General features: G+C 36.1%; 1 protein-coding gene across 2 annotated transcripts; it reads left to right on the top strand.

The window, feature by feature from the left end:
• The first annotated feature begins 533 nt into the window (after positions 1–533).
• LOC121983909 (MADS-box transcription factor 50-like) lies at positions 534–19,792 on the top strand. 2 transcript variants are annotated; one of them, XM_042536598.1, is made up of 8 exons: positions 534–668; positions 772–989; positions 7,275–7,359; positions 18,588–18,649; positions 18,742–18,841; positions 18,925–18,966; positions 19,062–19,103; positions 19,242–19,792. In XM_042536598.1, the coding sequence occupies exons 2-8, from the start codon at positions 808–810 to the stop codon at positions 19,380–19,382; spliced, it is 654 nt and encodes a 217-aa protein (XP_042392532.1). In that variant the 5' UTR covers positions 534–668; positions 772–807; the 3' UTR covers positions 19,383–19,792. The 2 variants fall into 2 exon arrangements, with proteins under 2 accessions (XP_042392532.1, XP_042392533.1); XM_042536599.1 differs by lacking the exon at positions 534–668 and having other exon boundaries at positions 675–989.
• Positions 19,793–20,361: the final 569 nt, after the last annotated feature.

Genomic DNA, 20,361 nt, shown 5'->3' with positions numbered 1-20,361 from the left:
GCGGGCCCACCACTGCTCCAACCAACTTTAATTTACATATATGTCACATCCACATTATTCTCGAAGCGCCAAAAATATCCCACCTCTATTATTATTATTATTTTATTGATTTACTTTTTTATATAGAATTTATTTCAACTCAAATTTATATATTTTTTTTTCAAAAAAAACCAAAAAAACAAAAGAAGAAATTCTCCCGTTCGGCGTTCTTTTTATGGCCCAATAGCCGAATCGGTGGGGGCGCTGCCTGTGTGGCTTGGAGTCGTCGCCGGGTCGCTAGAAGTCGCCCTGAATCATTACTGTTGATGTACGAGGTGGCTGCCTGTACCCCCACCAGGCGGGCCCACCACTGCTCCAACCAACTTTAATTTACATATATGTCACATCCACATTATTCTCGAAGCGCCAAAAATATCCCACCTCTATTATTATTATTATTATTATTTTATTGATTTACTTTTTTTTTTATAGAATTTATTTTCAACTCAAATTTATATTTTTTCCAAAAAAAAACAAAAAAAAAAACAAAAGAAGAAATTCTCCCGTTCGGCGTTCTTTTTATGGCCCAATAGCCGAATCGGTGGGGGCGCTCGCTGCCTGTGTGGCTTGGAGTCGTCGCCGGGTCGCTAGAAGTCGCCCTCCTCCACTCTTTCTCGATCCCATATCTGGTAACCTCGATTCCTCATCTCCTTCTTCCGATCCGATCCCTCCTTGTCGATCGTCGCGTGGCCAGGACTGATCGGAGCTCTCTGATTTTGCTGCTCGCGGTAGGATTCGGCGCTGCCTCCGGGTGTCTTATCGGTCGAGATGGTGAGGGGGAAGACGCAGATGAGGAGGATAGAGAACCTGGCCAGCCGGCAGGTGACCTTTTCCAAGCGCCGGAGAGGCCTGCTGAAGAAGGCCTTTGAGCTCTCCGTGCTCTGCGATGCCGAGATAGGCCTCATCGTCTTTTCTGCCCGTGGGAAGCTCTTCGAATTCGCCAGCTCCAGGTCGACCCTCCTCCTCCTCCTCCTCCTCTCTCCCTCTCTCTCTCTCTCCATCTCCTCTTCTTGATGTTCGATTCAGTTTCTTTCTAGCTCGTTCTTGTGCAATAGCTATTTCCGTTGAGATTTCTTCGTTTGGCCGTCCACTTGCTAATTTGGTCATGGTTTTGATTTTCTTTTTAAGGTTGCCTAGTTTTTTTTTTTTGTTTGTTTGCTCTTTTTTCTTCTCCACAGCTTACTAGTTCGATGAATATAGTGAAGTTTTACTGTCTTTCATGAAAATAATTACTTCATTGGAAAGTAGTTAATAAATGCTCTCCTTCTCGTTTAAAATCCTTATATACATCATACTGGCTGGATTTTGGACAACGTACAGTTTTCTTTTTTTTTTTCTCCTGAGAGAGGCAAGAGCAGGTGTAATTGTTTCACCTGTACAACCAAAGAGAGCTAAAGGATGCGTGCAGTCACGTCACGCCGTATGGATACACAGCTGGAATTAATTATAAATTGCTTAAATCTATAACGGGAATAATACTGGTGGTTTTGAACATAGCTCAACATAGCTTGAGCCCCTTTGATTTTTGAATTGTACGTTTCGTTCAGCTTTGCCACTAGTGTCCATTGTCTAGCGCATTATGACAAATGTTTTCTTACGCACTTGTTCACTTGAAGCATCGCGTTAAACTAGTGTAAACAGCAATTCAACCCTAGAGAGGAAAACCGTATTCAGGTTATTTTTTCTGTACTTGAAGTTTTGTTCTCACCGTCTAAAATTCTATTTATAATTTCTTTAATCTCATCTCGTAAGGAAAAAGGATCATATTTGGTTCTTTACAAATTAGGATATACGTACTTTGTTATAAGATTAGTATATTCGACCTTGTTGTATAGACAAACTCTTTAGTCTAGCCTAAGAAAATATGGCTGAAAGGAAAGACTGATCCCAGGAACTCTATGTCTCGTAAATATACTACCTTAGCTAGCTTTTTATACATCCAATAACGAATTACCCAAAGTAGCTTAACTTTAATTCATATAGTTAGCCATGTATATAGCTGAACTTCTGCGATCTACTTTTAACTTTATCAATTACTTCCAGTGGAAATCTTTATTAATACAATGTGATATGGAGGAAAGTTTAGCAAATGCATACTGTGTAATACAAATTGAGTATTTAACCTTTTCATCTAGTCATCTAGTTTCCCACTCATTTTTAATATACAAATTTAGTCAATTATCATGATTAATATTCTTCCATTTTTTCCCCTTCAGCTTATGTAGGAAAAGACTTTTCTATTTAATTTTCATTCGTTCACTGTTCACTCTTCACTGTTTGCTGTGCATTCTTCAAGTTCTTGTCATCGAAATAAACACACCCTCCATCTTAGGATTGGTTGAGAATTTCATTTGATTAATCTTTAATGTTGAACGTACATGATACCGCATACGTATGTGCAGTAGGAGGCAGTTCAGTTGTTCTATACACGTGATCCCATCTCAGTGCTTATGAGAAATTTCATTTTGCTAAGAAAAGTTAAAATGATTTTCTTTCAAAACAAATTCCTCTTTTGAAAAATTACCGAGCCCATTGTTATTGGTCAAACTTACTTGATTATATGATCCAAGCAAAGATGCATTGGATGCTCCAAAAAATAAACTATAGGGACTCATGGAGGAGTTTCTTCTTTCAAGTTATTACCCTTTCATTGCAGTAAAAAAAATGAAGCCATATAAGATCCCCTCCAGAGCGACCTCACATACTTTGAAAGAGGGTAAATCACCTTTGCATGGGAGATATTGTTATCCTTTCATGTGGCAAAAGGCAAAATGCTCGCTCCCAGCACTCCAAGATTAAATACAGAGAAAGTAAATCATGATGACTGAGGAGACAAGTAAATTTGAGGGGAAGGTGGAGTTATACGGGATGTATGGATTTACGCTATACTAGCCCCGAGATTCGATCCCAGAATCTCATGTGGCAAACAACCATCACTTACCATCTCAACTATGTCTGTGGGGCAAGTTGTTACCCTTTCATGATGGTAGTTATTTTTATCAGTTGTTACCCTTTCATGATGGCAAAAGGCGAATATGCTCGCCCCCAGCGCCCCCGTCAACCCGTCCTAAGGCAATACAGAGGAGGTAAATTACGGACGGCTACTAACTTTTGGAATAGTAACTAACATATAAGGCATATCACTTTCATGCATCATGATGCTGTGGGAATTATCTTGATACAACTTAGATAAATTAATTAAGTTTTTGAGTAAAGAAAATTGAATTTGCAACATCAATGAAATATCTAACTCAAATAGAATTTGCCTAATTAAATACATGAACCTTAAAAAATGAGCAACTATGCACCAACCATGTCATACGTTAATCAAGTTTCACTTTTTTTCCATTGTTTTCAAATGCTTTGTATATGTAGTGAGAAAAGGCATATCACTTATGACAACATAAGAGTCATGTAGGTTACTATGATCTATGTCTTAATAACATAAGCTTGTGTAGTGACAACAGTCACGTTCAATTTAATATTGATTTAATTAAACTATTTAGATAAATTAAAAAAGGAAGAAGCGCAGGTCATATTTTATGTATTGCATGCATAGTCAACATGAAAATTTCTTTTACATAGAATTCATAAGTTGAAACATATGAATTATTATATGTTGCAACATTTATCATGCACACCTTATGTGTATTAAGTTGGTAAAGACATTTAAAGTGGTGAACAATGTTCTAAGTCCAAAGATCACCTCTCACTAAAATGGAGACTTGTTACCACATTTTTTTACATGAAATGTCATGAATTAATACATAATACTTATTCTTCATGCACTCTAGCATTTTTTTTGTATTATTCTATTAATTGGAAATTCTCAAATTATAACTTAACTCCTCAAAGATCTCTGGATTAATTTAATTATGCAATCAATTATGTTTTAATTGTGAGAAAATTATATTCTTAATTCCTTTGATCACCAAAGTTATTAGAAGATTCATCACTTTCTATGACCATGCAATCATTTATGCCAAGCTTCCTCGTTTAGTTTTTTTTAACATCTTCATACGTATCTTCAACCATCAATAACTTTTCTGTTTTTATGTGTTTTTAAAATAAGGTTAAAGTATTTTAATGCTTCTAATAAAAATGAATAAATTAAATAGAAAGTTGGGCCCACAACAGAAGATATAATTATAGCTTTAAATATTTAAGCACTCTAGTATTCACTACCCTAATAACTCTAATACCCTCTGAAGATGAAACATTGATATTGTTTATCTTCAACTTGAAACTCTAATACTTCCTCTTCATTCTACACAACAACAAAAAAAAATAATAATAATAATTAAGTCTTTATCCCACCAAATAAGATTAATTATATAAATCATTCTACATTATTAGGTTCGATCCTCTCTATTAATATGCATATTTGTCATAACTTGATATAACCTATCTGAAACATTTATTTGATGTCTATGTATGTGTTTGTAATATTTTAAATGTGTCTTTCAGAGTTTTTCTTTAATAAACGTAATTATGGTTTTCTCTCAAATATTTTTATCTTTTATTTTGTCTATCCTCGTATGTTAGTACATCCATCTTGAAATCTTTATCTTTATAACTCTTATCTTTTACTCGTATGCTTGTTTCATAATCTAACATTCAATTCCATATAATATACCAAATTTAATTGTCCTTTTATAAGACTTTCTTTAAGTTTAATATATATCTTATAATCACAAAGAACACCTGATCTTTTCCTCTATTTCAATCATTCTATTTATATTCTATATAAAACACATTTATTAACCCTTTCATTCTTTTATTAAAATGAGTCTAGATACTTAAAGGTCTCGATTATTTTTTAGTGTAATTAACCTCTAGTCAAGGTTGACTAGGTTGACCAAGCTCAAGTTGACTCAAGTTGTGTTTTGATGTTTGATCATTATGTTAATTGGTCGAGTAAGAGGTTGAGTGGGTTAAGTTAGTCGGATACTTAATAGTCAATCAGTATGATTAGTTGGTTGAGTAAAAGTCAAATAGGTCAAAATTGACCGGATACATAACAAACTTGATAAGATATGATAAGTCCAAGTGAGTTACGGTTGACCAGACACTTAACGATCAAAATTTCAATAAAGAGTTAGCAAGAGAAAAGTTCAAGTGAGTTATGGTTTGATCGGACACTTGATGATTGGAAATCCAATTGGGAGTTGACAAGAGAAAAATGCAAATGAGTCATGGTTGACTGGACACTTGGTAATCGAAAGTTCGATAGAGAATTGGCATGAGACAAAAAGTTCAAATGACTCATGGTTGACCGGACACTTGATGATTAGAAGTTTAATATAGAGTTGACACAAGATGAAAAATCCAAATGAATCGCGGTTGATCGACACTTGGTGATAAGAATTCTAAATAGGTCGAGGAAGACTAGATGTTTGACATGGATGAATTCCTTATAGGTTAAGGGTGACCGAATACTAGGTGTGTGAAGTCTCGATAGGTTAAGTATGACGGGATGTTGAGCAAAGGAAGCTCTAGTAGATTGAGATCAATTATATATCAAAATAAAAAAAAGAGAATTCGGCCATGACAAGGCTAAAATAGGACTAATAGTCGATTGCTAAGTAGTAGCAATCGACTTGCAAACCCTAAACCTCAAATTCACGGTCAGGAGGTTTGGGAGAACGGATTCCAAAAAACTAAACGCTCCCAAATGAGCCCACTCAGACTTGAGTTGGATTACACGTGTGATATTACCATTCGACTGCTGGGTGATAACCATCGATTGTTAAATCAGTTTGAACTAACAAAATGCTCCCAAATTGATTAGTCAGTTCGACAGATGACTAATAATCGATTTTTGTATCTCAACAGTCAATTGATGGTGGTTAAACAGCGTGGAAAAAGTCATCAAGTGTCAACGGTTGAATTGAAGCAAAGCAATCTATTAGTGAAGGCTAGCAATTGATTGTTAGGTGGAAATCAGTCCAAACACCAGCTTATAAAAGACGTTTTTTAGGTACATCGGAGGCGTTGGCTCTTGAGGGTTTGGAGACGAAGTGCTGCTATATTTTCTACTATCAAGAGGTAATATAAATCAACGCAAAAATATCCAAAGTAAAAAACTTTACTTGTAAAGTTTTTTTTGCTTTCTTTTGTATTTGTATCTTTGTATTGCTTGTATTTGCTATGAAAAGGTTGTAAGAAGTTTCTCGACCTTTGGAAGGTATCTAAGAAGGAGAAGATTAATGGTGATAGTCATTAGGACTAGACCTTGGACGTAGTATATTCTATATAATCTATCTTTATTCTACTGAGTCTAAAATCTTTTATTTTTAATACTTTACTAAGATTTGAATTTAACATTTATTACTTTATGTGCCTCAGAAATCAAAATCAATATTATATGCAAACTCTTCTTCTTTTTAGGCACTACTACATGTATATATCTCCAATAGAAATAATTGTTTTCTATGTTCTCCATATCTTGCTACTAGTTTCTGTTGGTGTTGTAAAGTTGTAAACATAGTTCTATATTAAAAATACATAGAAATGATTATGAGTTTATAAGAAAAAGATATCTCCATTGACATGAGGTCTTTTGGATAGAGCCCAAGAGCAAAATCATGAGAGCTTAGGCCCAAAGTGGACAATATCATATCATTGTAAAAATATCTAAATTCTTTTCGATCATTCAATTGGTATCAGAGCGAGGTTGCTCTTCACCAGATTAACCGTCGGAAGAAGCACGAGCCAGAGCTATGATCTAAGATCGAATCATGTGGGTGAAACCTTTAACAAAGTAGGGGAGACTCTAAGTAAGTCAAGGTGACCCGATGCACGAGGGGAAGCCCTAAGTAGGTCAAGAGTGATCTGATTCTTGAGAAGAAACCTGTGGTCCTTTGTTTGAGGGGGATTGTTGGGATTGTAAGGTTGCAAATATAGTCCCACATTGAAAGCACATGGGAAAGATCATGTGTTTATATAAAAAAAATATCTCCATTAACATGAGGCCTTTTGGATAGAGCCCAAGTATAAAATCATAAGGACTTAGACCCAAAATAAATAATATCATACTATTATATAGATATCTAAATTCTTTCAAACCTTCAATTTCATCTTTATTTATTTTTGCGGACTCGTCTTCTTGAAGTTGCGTCAGATGTAGGTGTTTAAGAGCATTTGTTTTCCTCTTTATTTGTTCTTATCATTAACTATTTAAATTTCTTGACTCATAGCAATCTATATGATTTTGTTATTTGTTCAATTTGCAGAATGGAAGATACGATTGAGCGTTATAAGGCACATGTAAAACAAAGTATTTCAGCTAGCAACAATGCCATAGAACATGATAATAAGGTTTGCAAATTTTCACTATAAACTTACGTTTTGAGTTTATATTTGCAGAATATATATTAAATTTGATAAAATGTTAGCTCATTTGTAATAGATATGTCAAATTTATTTTCTTCCCCAAGTTTTAGCTTTTATAATAATGCCTTAAATATGCACTAAAAATATTTAATTGAACAAAAATGAACATCAGAAGTATGTTTTTTTAACTAGAATTAACATTAGATGACTTATATAATAAAATTTCCATTTTAAAAATATTTTTAAAATTTCATGCATACAATTTTATAAAAAAACAATTGAATTATATTATAAATTAAATTTGTAATATATTCTTTTGTTTTTATTTAGCTATAGAACTGTTTAGTTTCTTATTAAAATAAGATGCAGTTAGAGGTGTAATTTGAGTTGGATTGATTGAATTTATTGAAATCCTTACCTGCGTGATCAACAAAATGGTAACAAACAAGAAGTTTTGGTGGACCATTTAAAAATTTCCTATAGCTTAAGAAAAATCTGGGATTTTTTTTTTTACTTTTTGTGCTAGTGATAATATTTATATATATAGCTAGCTTAAAATAGTAAGTTTTCTATGATAGGAAAAATATAATAGCGTAGATTTCTTTATTAAAATTTGAATGCGTCAATCTAGTTTTTAAATAAATCTATTTAATTTAGTTAAAAAATTTATTAGGAAGAATAAGTCATATATAAAAGGGGTATAAACCCATGTATTAACTAGGAAGACTTTTTTTCTAAATACTAAACTATGTCCTTAAACCTTAGATCTTGGCCGCCATAGCCTCCATCTTTCAGCATCTTACCTCACTCTAAAATTCTAAACCACCTTTTCCCCCTAAACCCTATATCATGACCACCAATGCCTCCACAAGAATCGCGTCTACTATGCCTCAAAGTCACTTGTTCGCCCTATAAATCATTTTTTTCTAATATAATAGTTCATTCTTTTATTCTTATTTATCTAATCTCTTTTATGTCACCCATTCTAAAATCGGTCTTTTTTTTTCTTCTACTTTTTATATTTTTTAATTATTCCATCTTCTACTTCTTACCAAAACTTTGTTATCTTTCTTTAGTTGAAATCAATAAAGGATAATGCTAAATGATCAGAATTTGGCTCGCCAGAATATATGCATGTATATACATATGTATATTAGTAATATCATATGTATATATTAATTACATGCATGTACATGCATACATTATAATTGAGAAGATAGAGATTTCTAACTGGTCAGATTCTGACCAACAAAATTTACTGATCAATAAATATCTAAGTTAGAATAATCACTTTCATCATTATGATTTTGTTTCTCCTCTCTTTTTCATCACATATTATTTCCTCCACCACATCCTCTACACATCTATTGTTGTCATCTCTAAGTTCCGCAACCCACGCTTCCAAGTTCCGCCGCCTTCTGAAAAAAACTAGAAACAAAACCTAGAAATCGAGAATAAAAATAGAATCGAGAAAATAAACAGAATCCAAAATATAAACAAAACTTATAACAGAATCAGAACCCAAAATAGACCAGAATCTAGAACGCAAAATAGAAAATGAACATGGAACCAGAACTCAAAATAGAATGGGCTCAAAATAGAAATGGGCTCAAAAATTCAAAACCCAAAATCAAGAAATAAAACGGGAAACCAGAGCCATAAAATAAGAAATCAAAACCTAGAATCTAGAATCTTGAAATCAAAAATAAAAAACTAGAAATCAAATCATATAGAACTAGAACCTGAAAAATTAGAAACCAAAACCCAGAACTAGAATTTTTAAAAAAATAAAGAAAAATCAATAGCAGCGGCGAGATGATCAATAACCGCCTATCGTCTAGACGGATGTTTAGGCCGTTGATTTTTTTTTATTATTTTTATACATAATATTATAAATAATCATTATTCTTTATAATATTTACTTTTAATAAAATATATTAATTAAAAATTTAATATAAATATTTAAAAATAAAAAATATATATATATATATTAAATTAATCGGATAATTTTATTAGATTTTAATTAAGTTTTAAAATATATATATATATATATATATATATATATATTAAATTAATCGGATAATTTTATTAGATTTTAATTAAGTTTATTTAAATTATCCCAAGTTAGAAGTTGATTAAAATGATTAATTTAAAGTTATTTAATTAAACTCTAACTTACAACTTACGAACGTTTCCTGTTTCGGACGGGTGAAGAGTTTGACGTATCGCTAGGACCATGCGACGAGTGCGTACCCATTGCTGGGCTAGGACGATGGATCCGAACTCGTTGCAGGGCTCGGGTAGTCATTGAGTTCGGGCGACGCTTCCGGGATGGGGCGACGACTCCAGACTCGTCGCCGGACCCAAGTGACGCGTTAGAATGCATCAAGGTGGCAAAACGGAGGCAGCGACAATGACAGTACTAGAAGGAAGTGAGTTACAACTTAAAACACCACCTGAGGTAAAGGCGGTATGGCTGATGCCTGTCTCTACCTAGGCGGCTACCTCGACCACCATTTAGAACACTAAAAACTAAAATACAAAAATCAAAAACAAAATCCAGACGGACCACATACACTAGGTAGATAAACTGAACAGACTAGACAAATGAGTTATTTAATTAGGTTCTCTCAAATTATTGTATCTAAATTGGCCATAGAAAACTTTAATTTACCTTCTTGAGGGGGAGTGGGGAGTGTTGAAATATTCAACAATTCTTATTATATATATATTTTTAAAAAGTGTAGGAAAAAAATATAATACCGTAGAGTTCTTTATAAATTTTTGGATGAGTCAATTTTGTTTTTAGTTAAATCTATTTAATTTTATTAGAAAAATTTATAAGGAAGAATAAGACATATCATCAATGTATAAAAGGAATTAGGATCTCATATATTAGTTGTGTGAACAATTTAAGAGTTAATTTTTCTAATTTCCAACCTATTTAGATTCTTAAGTTTTCAAAGGTTAAAAAAGGATGTATAGATCATGGGATATTTGGAACCTAATGAGCTACCATAACTAAGAGATCTCCTCGTGTCTACAAATCAACATAAAGATTTGAAGCTATATATAAGTGTTATCCTAAATACAAAAATATTTTCAAAATTATAAATTATGCATTTAAGAGATTTGTCCTAACTATTTAGGAATCACTATAGAGATCTTGTCATTCTATTAAACTTTATACAAAGTTATATTAGTATTCAAATTACTTAAAATATTTTTTAGTATTTTGGGAAAAAAGTTTCATTGCCAAGAAAACTTACTGATAATATTATTTCCTTAGTGGAATAAGTAGAGACTTTAGATGTGAAGCTAGAATATCTAATATACATAGCTTGTATTGAAAGGCAAATAATCATATATAGCTAAGTAATCTCCTTAATTAGTGAATATAAACTTGCCTTCTCCAGCTAATCTGTAGCTCCATAAGTTCGTTGTGGACTTTTATGAATGTACGGGGAAATTTCTACTCATTTCAAGAATTTTTTTTAATAATGTTAGAACCTAAATAATAGAGAACCATGAAAGCTTGACAAAGGAAGAACAACTACTGCAAATCCTTGGAATATGGTTCTATTTGATGGAGTCACACCAAGAAAAATTGTTTTGTGCACACTATGGGTATCTAAACCCATCTAACTGCCCATAAATACCTTGCAAACAGCTGATATATTGGCATCTAAATTTGACTTATCAAAATGGGTACTCAAACTTAACTTATTTTGTTTAGGTTCCCCATTAAATAGGTATCCATTGTCACAATATTGCCAAATTTGAGATCCAAAAATTGTAGGATTTTTTTCTACCACTTAGTTATCCTCAAGTTTTTCATCCTTTCTCCTTAGTTGATTTATAATGACTAACACATTTGTACATCAAGTTCTTCTCTCAAAAATTAGAAGGAAACCATTTTTACCTTCACATTTTTATATGAAATTTGTAGAATATCTCAAGCTTGTTTGTAGTTGATGGCACTACAACCTAGTCGAATGCGGCCTCTTTCAAACCTTAATAAATAAGGAAAAATCTCCTTGGCCTTCTGCCTTAGTTTTGCAATTTTCTCCCTTTGATTTACAGTGAGATTTTGCTCATCTTGAAACTTTTGTAGCCTCTATCAACAATTCCTATACATCTTTCTTTTCAAATAAAGTGTTTATTTAGATACTCAAATTTTTGTAATTGTCAGGAAATAGGTTTATTGTCATCATACAAGATCTCTGATATCACTTTATTAGAAATAATATGCAATAGAAGCCTAGTGGACACTCACAAATAAATTGTAAGACTGCATAATGGTTACAATATATGTGTTGAACTAGGTTGTTACATAATATAAATATACATGTACATAGTATACCTTTTAATGCTCTATTAGAATTCTCTCGCCCCTAAGGCTGCTCTCTAATGTATGACAATCGAATCTTAACCTCAATGGCAAATTGCCTCCACTAGATTTTAAGAGCTCAGTTAAATGTTGTGTCCTTGTTGCTTAAAAAAACTAATGTAAGTCTTTCCGTGCATCTCATCTTGGCACAGTCATGATACTTATCTTGAGCTCCACCACCCATGAGTATTTTGCTCTATTCTCCCTTCTTACCAACTGTTTGATCGGATTTGTACGAGACAAAGACAAGGGTTTATATTGGGTAAATGATACTATGTAATTGATATATATGGACAATATAAGTAATTATATTCGAGCTAACTTGATTTTAATTTCAGTACACAAGTGAGATCATAAATTTTGCTCATGTCAACCAACAAGGAGTGAGAATTAAAACTAACAGTGTGTCTTTCTAAAGTGATCAATTTGAATATAGTTCAATCAAAAAGGACATGAAGATCTTTTCAGAAATTATGTGAGTAGTACCTCTTTGAAAGAGTTTGGGCTATTGATAATAAGCTTAGATTAGATCTAACTGTTTTGGGGTTCACATTTGTTAGAAAAAAAAATTATGTAAAGGCTTTGACAGAATGAAATATACATAAAAGTTTAGAAGAGAGTCTAGAAAATGTGTTATTGCTGTTGCACGTGTAGAGGTAACAAACTTCTCTGTATCACTTGTTGCAGTTGAAGAGCACTCTATTATCGCTTTTTATCGCTCTTTGGAATTCATACTACTTAAAAGCACCAATAGTTCAATCAATCTAAACAATGCTTAAGTTCGTTGGTTTTGGTCTCACTTTAAAAAAAAAATCCATTGCTTTATGAATGAAAAATTATCTCCACTACGAATTCACGTGATGCACATGTGAAGAAAAGACAATTATCCTAGTTTCATCTTTCTCTGTAGAAAAAAATCACAAGTAAAGCAATGAAAAACAGTAATATGATTTGACATAAATCTACTTTATGGAGAGAAAATCGCATCTATTTATTGACTTAGAGGATCTATTACTGAAATCATGTACCTATATATGTAGACTTTTCTTTTAATACAAATGAAGAAAATATAGAAAATTGATGTGGACATTTTGGTTGGATGTCAATATAATCAAAAGTAAATTATTAGTTTGAAATAAATTTATTATTACTTAATTTGATAATTTGAAATAAATCTGTTACTACCTAATTAGCTACTGAATAAATATGTTATTGCCTATTTGGTTACTATTTACTGTCCAAATTTGCTACTCTTATAAGTAGAAATAAATAAAGGACATTTATTTATTTGATTCCTTGTTTCCTTAAGGGACTGTCTTTTCCTTTTTCTCCTTGAATAATCCATATAATTAACTCCTTATAAAAGGAGTGTTATTATGAATGAAGGGGAAGAAAAATTGAGTAATTGGGACTCTGTCTAGGATGAGTCTTTCCTCCTCCCTTTCCCCCTTACGTGTTGCATGACCAATTATAGATCCGGATCTCGACCTGTGACTCGATCCTATACTCGGGACCATATTAACTTGGTATCAGAGCCGATCATGGGTGACACGGATCCGATCGCATCCAAACTCAATGACTTCATGGAGAAATTGACCTCGCATCAACAAGTTTTTATGGAGCAAATCACCTCCCGCCAACAAGGACTAGAGGAGCAGATTGCCAAGATTTCCCGTACTGATTAAGATGCTAGACGACGACCTTTGCCCACTGCAGACAACCCTACCAGCGTAGAGTATGACTCTTCTAGAGGCTCAGGGGTCAGACCTGAACTGTCAACTAGTGGCACCATGGCTCCGCGATACTCAAAGATAGAGTTCCCCATCTATTCTGGAGAAGGGGATCCATTGAGCTGGGTTAAAAGGTGCGAAAAATTCTTTACCAACCAAAGGACCACAGAGGCTGACAAGGTTGGCCTTGCTGCCTTCCACTTGGTAGGGGAAGCCCAACTTTGGTTTGATCAGGTAGAGCAAGAAGAGCCAGAGATGACTTGGAAGCAGTTCAGAGACCACTGTTATATCCGCTTTGGCCCGCCTCTAAGCAACAACCCTTTGGGAGAGCTAGCAAATTTGAAGCAGACAGGCTCTGTAGAAGACTACCAGCGCCAATTTCAATCTCTCCTCGCCCGAACCTCGGACCTTCGACCCCGACAACAGGTTGACTTGTTCACAGCAGGGCTAGTTGAAAATCTTCGTATCGACATTGAGCTACAGAAGCCTGGAAACTTGGGCATTGCAATGAATATGGCTAGGGCATTAGAACGGAAGCAATGCTTCCATCGAGGCAGGCGCCCACTGCGTACAAATTGGGGTGGAATCACATCCAAGTTCAACCCTAGCAGTGGAGGCCCTCTTGTAGCAAAGACCAAGGCCATGGGGGACAACAACAAAGGGACTCCACCTACCTCATTCTTCAAGCATCTATCCCGCGCGGAGATGGCAGAACGAAGAGCTAAAGACCTCTGTTTTAACTGCGACGAGTCCTACTCCACGGGTCACAAGTGTAAGCACCTATTATGGTTTGAAGTACTGGATGATGACAATGAAGGTGAGGAAGAGGGGGAGACACACCCAGAAATTTCTCTCCATGCTATTAGTGGGGTTAGAAACTCACAAACAATGTAGCCATTGGCCGCATCACACAGGATACCTGTCTCGGTATTGGTGGATTGAGGAAGCACACACAACTTCGTGCATAAAGGGCTAGCGCGGGACCTGAAGGTGGAGATTCAAAAGCGACCAAGCCTGAAGGTATGTGTTGCCAACGGAGAGCGCGTGCCAAGCTTAAACCTCTGCAAGTCAGTACCCCTACAGGTGGGCAAAGATACCTTCTCTGTTGATTTCTATATGCTTTTGTTGGAGGGGTTTGACGTCGTTTTGGGAGTTAAATGGCTACGCACCCTAGGCCCCATTATATGGGACTTCCGTTCCCGGACGATGAAGTTTGTCTTGGAGGGCAAGGAGGTCCTCTGGCGTGGTCACCCGTTGGAATCGAAGCTAGGTACAACCATGATATGCAGCGAGGAATTCATGGGAAACAAACTGGAGTCATTGCTTGAGGATTACGATGACTTATTTTAAGAACCTGCAGGCCTCCCTCCACCTCGAAATTGTGATCACCGTATCACGCTCTTGCTAGGATCCACCCCCGTGGTAGTCCGCCCTTACCGCTACCCGCAGCTGCAGAAGGATGAGATCGAGTGACAATGCACCCAGATGCTCATCCAGGGTATCATCCACCCTAGTAAGTCACCTTTTTCATCATTGGTTCTTCTGGTGAAAAAACAGGATGGCTCGTGGCATTTCTGTATCGATTATCGTGAGCTCAACAACCGTACGGTTAAGGACAAGTTTCCTATTCCAATAGTGGAGGAATTACTTAACGAGCTCCATGGGGCACAGTACTTCACCAAACTAGACTTGCGCTCCGGATACCACCAGATTCGGAAGGACCAGCCTTCCGTACCCACCATGGACACTTTGAGTTCCTGGTCATGCCGTTCGGCCTCACCAACGCCCCGTCAACCTTTCAAGCACTAATGAATGAAGTCTTCCAGCCATATCTCCGTAAGTTTGTTTTGATTTTCTTTGATGACATCTTGATCTACAACCCCACGAGGGATACTCACTTGGGACATTGTCGGCTTGCCTTTGAATTGTTAAAGGCTAACCTTTTATTTCTAAAAAAACCCAAGTGTTTCTTTGGTCAGTCCCAAGTATCCTACTTGGGTCATGTTATCCATTCCTGAGGGGTCGAGGTGGATCGCAACAAAATCCAGGCAATTGAGGAGTGACCCAAACCTCAAACTTGCAAAGCTCTCAGGGGATTTCTTGGACTAACAGGCTACTACCGCAAATTCATCCAGGCTTACAGGCAAATCACAACCCCTCTCACGAGTCTTCTTAGGAAGAATGCATTCCAATGGTCCCAAGAGGCTGAAGAGGCATTTGGGCAATTAAAGAAGTCCCTATCAGAAGCACCAGTGCTTAGTTTGCCTAATTTTTTCGAAGAATTTGTAGTGGAGTGTGATGCTTCAGGGAGTGGATTTGGAGCAGTTCTTCAACAACTAGGGCACCCCATTACTTTCTTCAATCGACAAATAGCAGAGCATCATCTCAAATTAGCAGCATATGAATGAGAACTCATTGGTTTGGCCAAAGCCGTTATCCATTGGAGGCTGTACTGGTGGGGTCGCTACTTTCTGATACGAACAGACCATTATAGTTTGAAGTACTTATTGGAGCAACTCATCACTACATCACCCCAACAACATTGGATTAGCAAGCCGATGGGCTTCGACTTCCGAGTGGAATTTAAGGTGGGTCATTTGAATCGTGCCGCAGACGCCCTTGCCCGCTGTCACAAGGAGGAACCTATTATAATGGCTCTTTCTATTCCCCGTGCAGAGATCTTTGATAAGATACGAAGCGAAGTGAACTCTAATTTTGAGCTGTTCGGGTTACTACGCCGAGTTCAAAGTGGAGAGGAGGGGCCCGAGTGGGAAACTCGGGATGGCTTAATCTTCTACAAGGGCCGGGTTTTCCTTCTCGGCAAATCTCCACTACTTCCCACAGTGATTGCAGTTTTTCATGAGGCGGGGCATGAGGGGATACAGAAGACATTACATCGCCTTCGTGCCGACTTCTATTGGGCAGGTATGAAGCGGGATATCTTGACCTTTGTGAGACAATGTGTTACCTGTTAGTGCAACAAATGGTAGAACTTGCAACCAGCACGTCTACTTCAACCTCTTTCCATCCCCGAACAAGTATGGGCAGACATCTCCATGGACTTTATTGAGGGTCTTCCGAAGGTGAAGGGTAAATTAGTCTTGTTTGTAATTGTGGACCGTTTATCCAAGTATGCTCATTTCATTCCCCTAGCCCATTCGTATACAGCGATCTCAGTGGTTGCGATATTCTTTACTGAGATATTCCGCCTCCACGGAATGCCTGAATCTATTGTCTCTGATCGTGACAAGGTTTTCCTTAGCTCCTTTTGGCGGGAATTGTTCTGACTTTGTGGAACCAAGCTATCTTTTTCTTCAGCCTACCACCCACAGACTGATGGACAAACGGAGGTGGTTAATCGTACCATTGAAATGTATCTGCGCTGCCTTGTTGGGGATCAACCGTAGAAATGGCTTGACTGGCTTCCATGGGCTGAGTATTGCTACAACACATCTTTCCATACTGCTTTGGGGGCTACACCATTTCAACTAGTGTACGGACGAGAGCCCCTTCATCTCCTATCTTATTCTGGAGGCTCTACTCGTGTTGCTGCAGTAGATCGCGCCTTGATGGAGAGGGATGAGGTGCTTCAGGTGGCGAGGGCACGTCTACTGCAATCCCAACAGCGGACCAAATTGGCTTTTGACTCCTCTCACCGTGAATTGAGCTTTGCAGTGGGTGACTGGGTCTGGCTGCACCTACAACCGTATCATCAACGCCAACATCATCACAAGTTGCTTTCCAAATATTTCGGTCCATTTCAGATGGCGACACGCATTGGGTCTGTTGGTTATAGATTTGATTTACCGCCTGATAGCCGCATCCATGATGTTTTTCACTTCTCATTGCTAAAGCCATATAAGGGCTCTCCACCAGATAATGCGGGAACCTTACCTCAGATGTGTGAAGGTCAAGCTTTACCTGTTCCCCAGACAATTCTGCGTAGCCGTCTTAACAGAGGGACACGGGAGTACTTAGTGCATTGGGTAGATTCCTCCATTGAAGATGCTACTTGGGAATCGGCCGGGAAGTTCTTCTCCGTCTACCCAACCTTCGAGCTTGAGGACAAGCTCAACATTAAAGAGGGGAGTGATGATGTGGACGCCTTTGTTGGACGCCACTATAATCGGAAGTAAATTACTAGCTTGGAATAAATCTGCTACTACCTAACTTGACAATTTGGAATAAATTTACTACTACCTAATTTGACAATTTAGAATAAATCTGCTACTACCTAATTAGTTACTGAATAAATCTACTACTGGCTATTTGGTTACTGTCCAAATTCTGCTACTGCTCAAATTTGCTACTGTTATAAGTAGAAATAAAGGGCATTTATTTATTTGATTCCTTGTTTCCTTAAGGGATTGTCTTTTCCTTTTTCTCTTTGAATAGTCCATGTAATTAACTCCTTATAAAAGGAGTGTTATTATGAATGAAGGGGGAAGAAAAATTGAGTAATTGAGACTCTGTCTAGGACGAGTCTTTCCTCCCCTTTTCCCCTTATGTGTTGCATGACCAAATACGGATCCGGATCTCGACATGTGACTCGATCCTATACTCAGGACCATATCAAACATGTGACTCGATCCTATACTCAGGACCATATCAAAAACCTCATATTAAGTTCTCTCGAAAGATAAAAATTCTTTCTGATAAGAAAATTCTCCTGGACATGATAATGGAAAAGTATCCCAAATTGTTGAATTAAAAACTCCACCTAAATGCTTCATATTCCTCTTTCTTATTCTTCTATCAAATTTATTTATTATTTTCAACATTTTAATCACCCAAACATTGTTCTCGCATAGAGTTAGCATATACCAGTCATCTCTAATTTGTCCTCAAGCAAGACCCTGCACCTGGAAACCAGCTGTGAAGGCCAATGAGTTTAGACAAGAAACCGCCACTTTTGCTCTTGAACATGTAGTTTCTGACAATGCAGAAACTGAAGAATCCTATGTGATTTTCACTTTTAATATGGTCCCTCAAGTTCAATGTCACCTAGATTTTAGTGATAAAGTTAGTTTTGCGTTTTGCATTCCATAAATACTTACATGTTGGATTCTAAAATCTATTTGTCCTTCCTGAAGTCAAGGAGGCATGAAGTGGCAAATTTGTCGGAGAAGATTGGACATCTTGAAACCTCTAAACGGTCTGTTCACAGTGCTAGTCGTCATCCCTCTTTTAGCTTTTAAGAATTGCAATACTTTCTTACGAAAATTTGAAATTATCTACATGCTACAGGAATATCTTGGGTGAAAAACTAGAATCACATTCTCTGGAGGAACTCCTTGAATTGGAGACCAAGCTAGAAAACAGCTTGCGAAGCATAAGAGCAAGACAGGCAAGATCTTGCAAAATTAACTTGTACTATACATATAGATTCGTTAATAAGCTAGTTGAGATTCTATATGCTTTGTTTTCCAGTATCAATTACTAGAGCAGCAGATTGTACACCTTAAGGAGAAGGTAGATCAACTCAAAATAATACAATTTTGTTAATTTTCTGCTAGTGATTGAATTTTTTACTTGATGACTTAGTATATTTTTCTAATTTGATTTAGGAGAGCCACCTAATGGAGCAGAATGAATTACTGCGTGAGCAGGTATCCAATTGTGATTCCACTTTTGACACATAATCCTTCAAAACTGCAACGCTTTCTTATCATAAAGTAAAATTAGACATCTCGAGCAATTAAGTACTCTCTCTCTCTCTCGTTTTGGATTTTCTTGATGTCTTTAAGTGCAAGCTACAACTAGAGCTACCATTTGCTATTCCAAAGGAAGTTTCATATGGCACAGCCACTCAACAAAACGAAGTAGAAACAGAGCTTTGCATTGGCTGTCCCGGAAGAGGAAACAGAACCAGTGCCATACAAATCTGATTGCCAAGAGTTTAAAAACACAAGGCAGTGAATATTTATGATTGTTTCTCTAGAATAAGTAGCACAACACAGTTCTCTTATAAGGGTTTGTAGAAAATCTTCTTTTTCCCCAAATGAAGAGCTCTTCACTCGGAACAATGTGACAATCACTTGTGCAGCTACACAATCAGGTTCATTTAATTTTGACTGTCTGCTTGTGAGTGATTGAGATTTAGTAGAGATTGGATTGTATCTGTTAAGGAGGATTTTATGTGAATCCACTTAAAAATCCTTTCTCGTTAGTTTTATTCGGAAATAGAAGATGAACACTCAAAGCCTTGCATAGGCGGCTACTCAGCTAATGGTTAATTAATTAGTTGTAATGGACTCTTCTGTACATCAATTTGCAGATATAAATTATGTTATATAAATTGCCTGTTAGCACAACTACCATTACAACCAAAATGACTATTTTATTCCTTTGAAGTGTCGAAAATAATGCCAGTTATGTTTCTTGCAAATTAGTTTTAGTAATTATAGATTTAGATTTGTTGAGTAGGATATGTTTTGAATCATTATAAACTCATCGTGTGAATAACAAATTAATATTTAAAGTTAAATTATTTAGGTGACTGAAAAATTAATTTAGTTTGAATCAATTTTTTTTTTTAAAATTGATAATCATATAGAGTTCAAAATAAAGAAAAATAAGCATGGATAAATTTAGGAGAATTCTAACAGTGTAATAATGCTAATTTGTACTAATTTGAGGGCTATAGGATCATGACTTGAGAGAGCTCAAAATATGAAAAATATGTTAGGATTTTCATAGTCCTTCGTAAGATTATGCAACCGCATATGAATAGACAAAATAAATTCAAACGATCCAACACAGGATCTTGTTAGAGATCTAGTAAAATAGAAGTGTAAATCCGCACCTGAATCCAGAGGTATCTCATCCTTATTGTCGCTGAAGGAATCTAAAGATCAAAACAATAAT

Source organism: Zingiber officinale, chromosome 5B (genome assembly GCF_018446385.1).
Source record: "Zingiber officinale cultivar Zhangliang chromosome 5B, Zo_v1.1, whole genome shotgun sequence".
Taxonomy (NCBI): Eukaryota; Viridiplantae; Streptophyta; class Magnoliopsida; order Zingiberales; family Zingiberaceae; genus Zingiber; species Zingiber officinale.
This window is presented reverse-complemented; position numbering and strand designations above follow the sequence as displayed.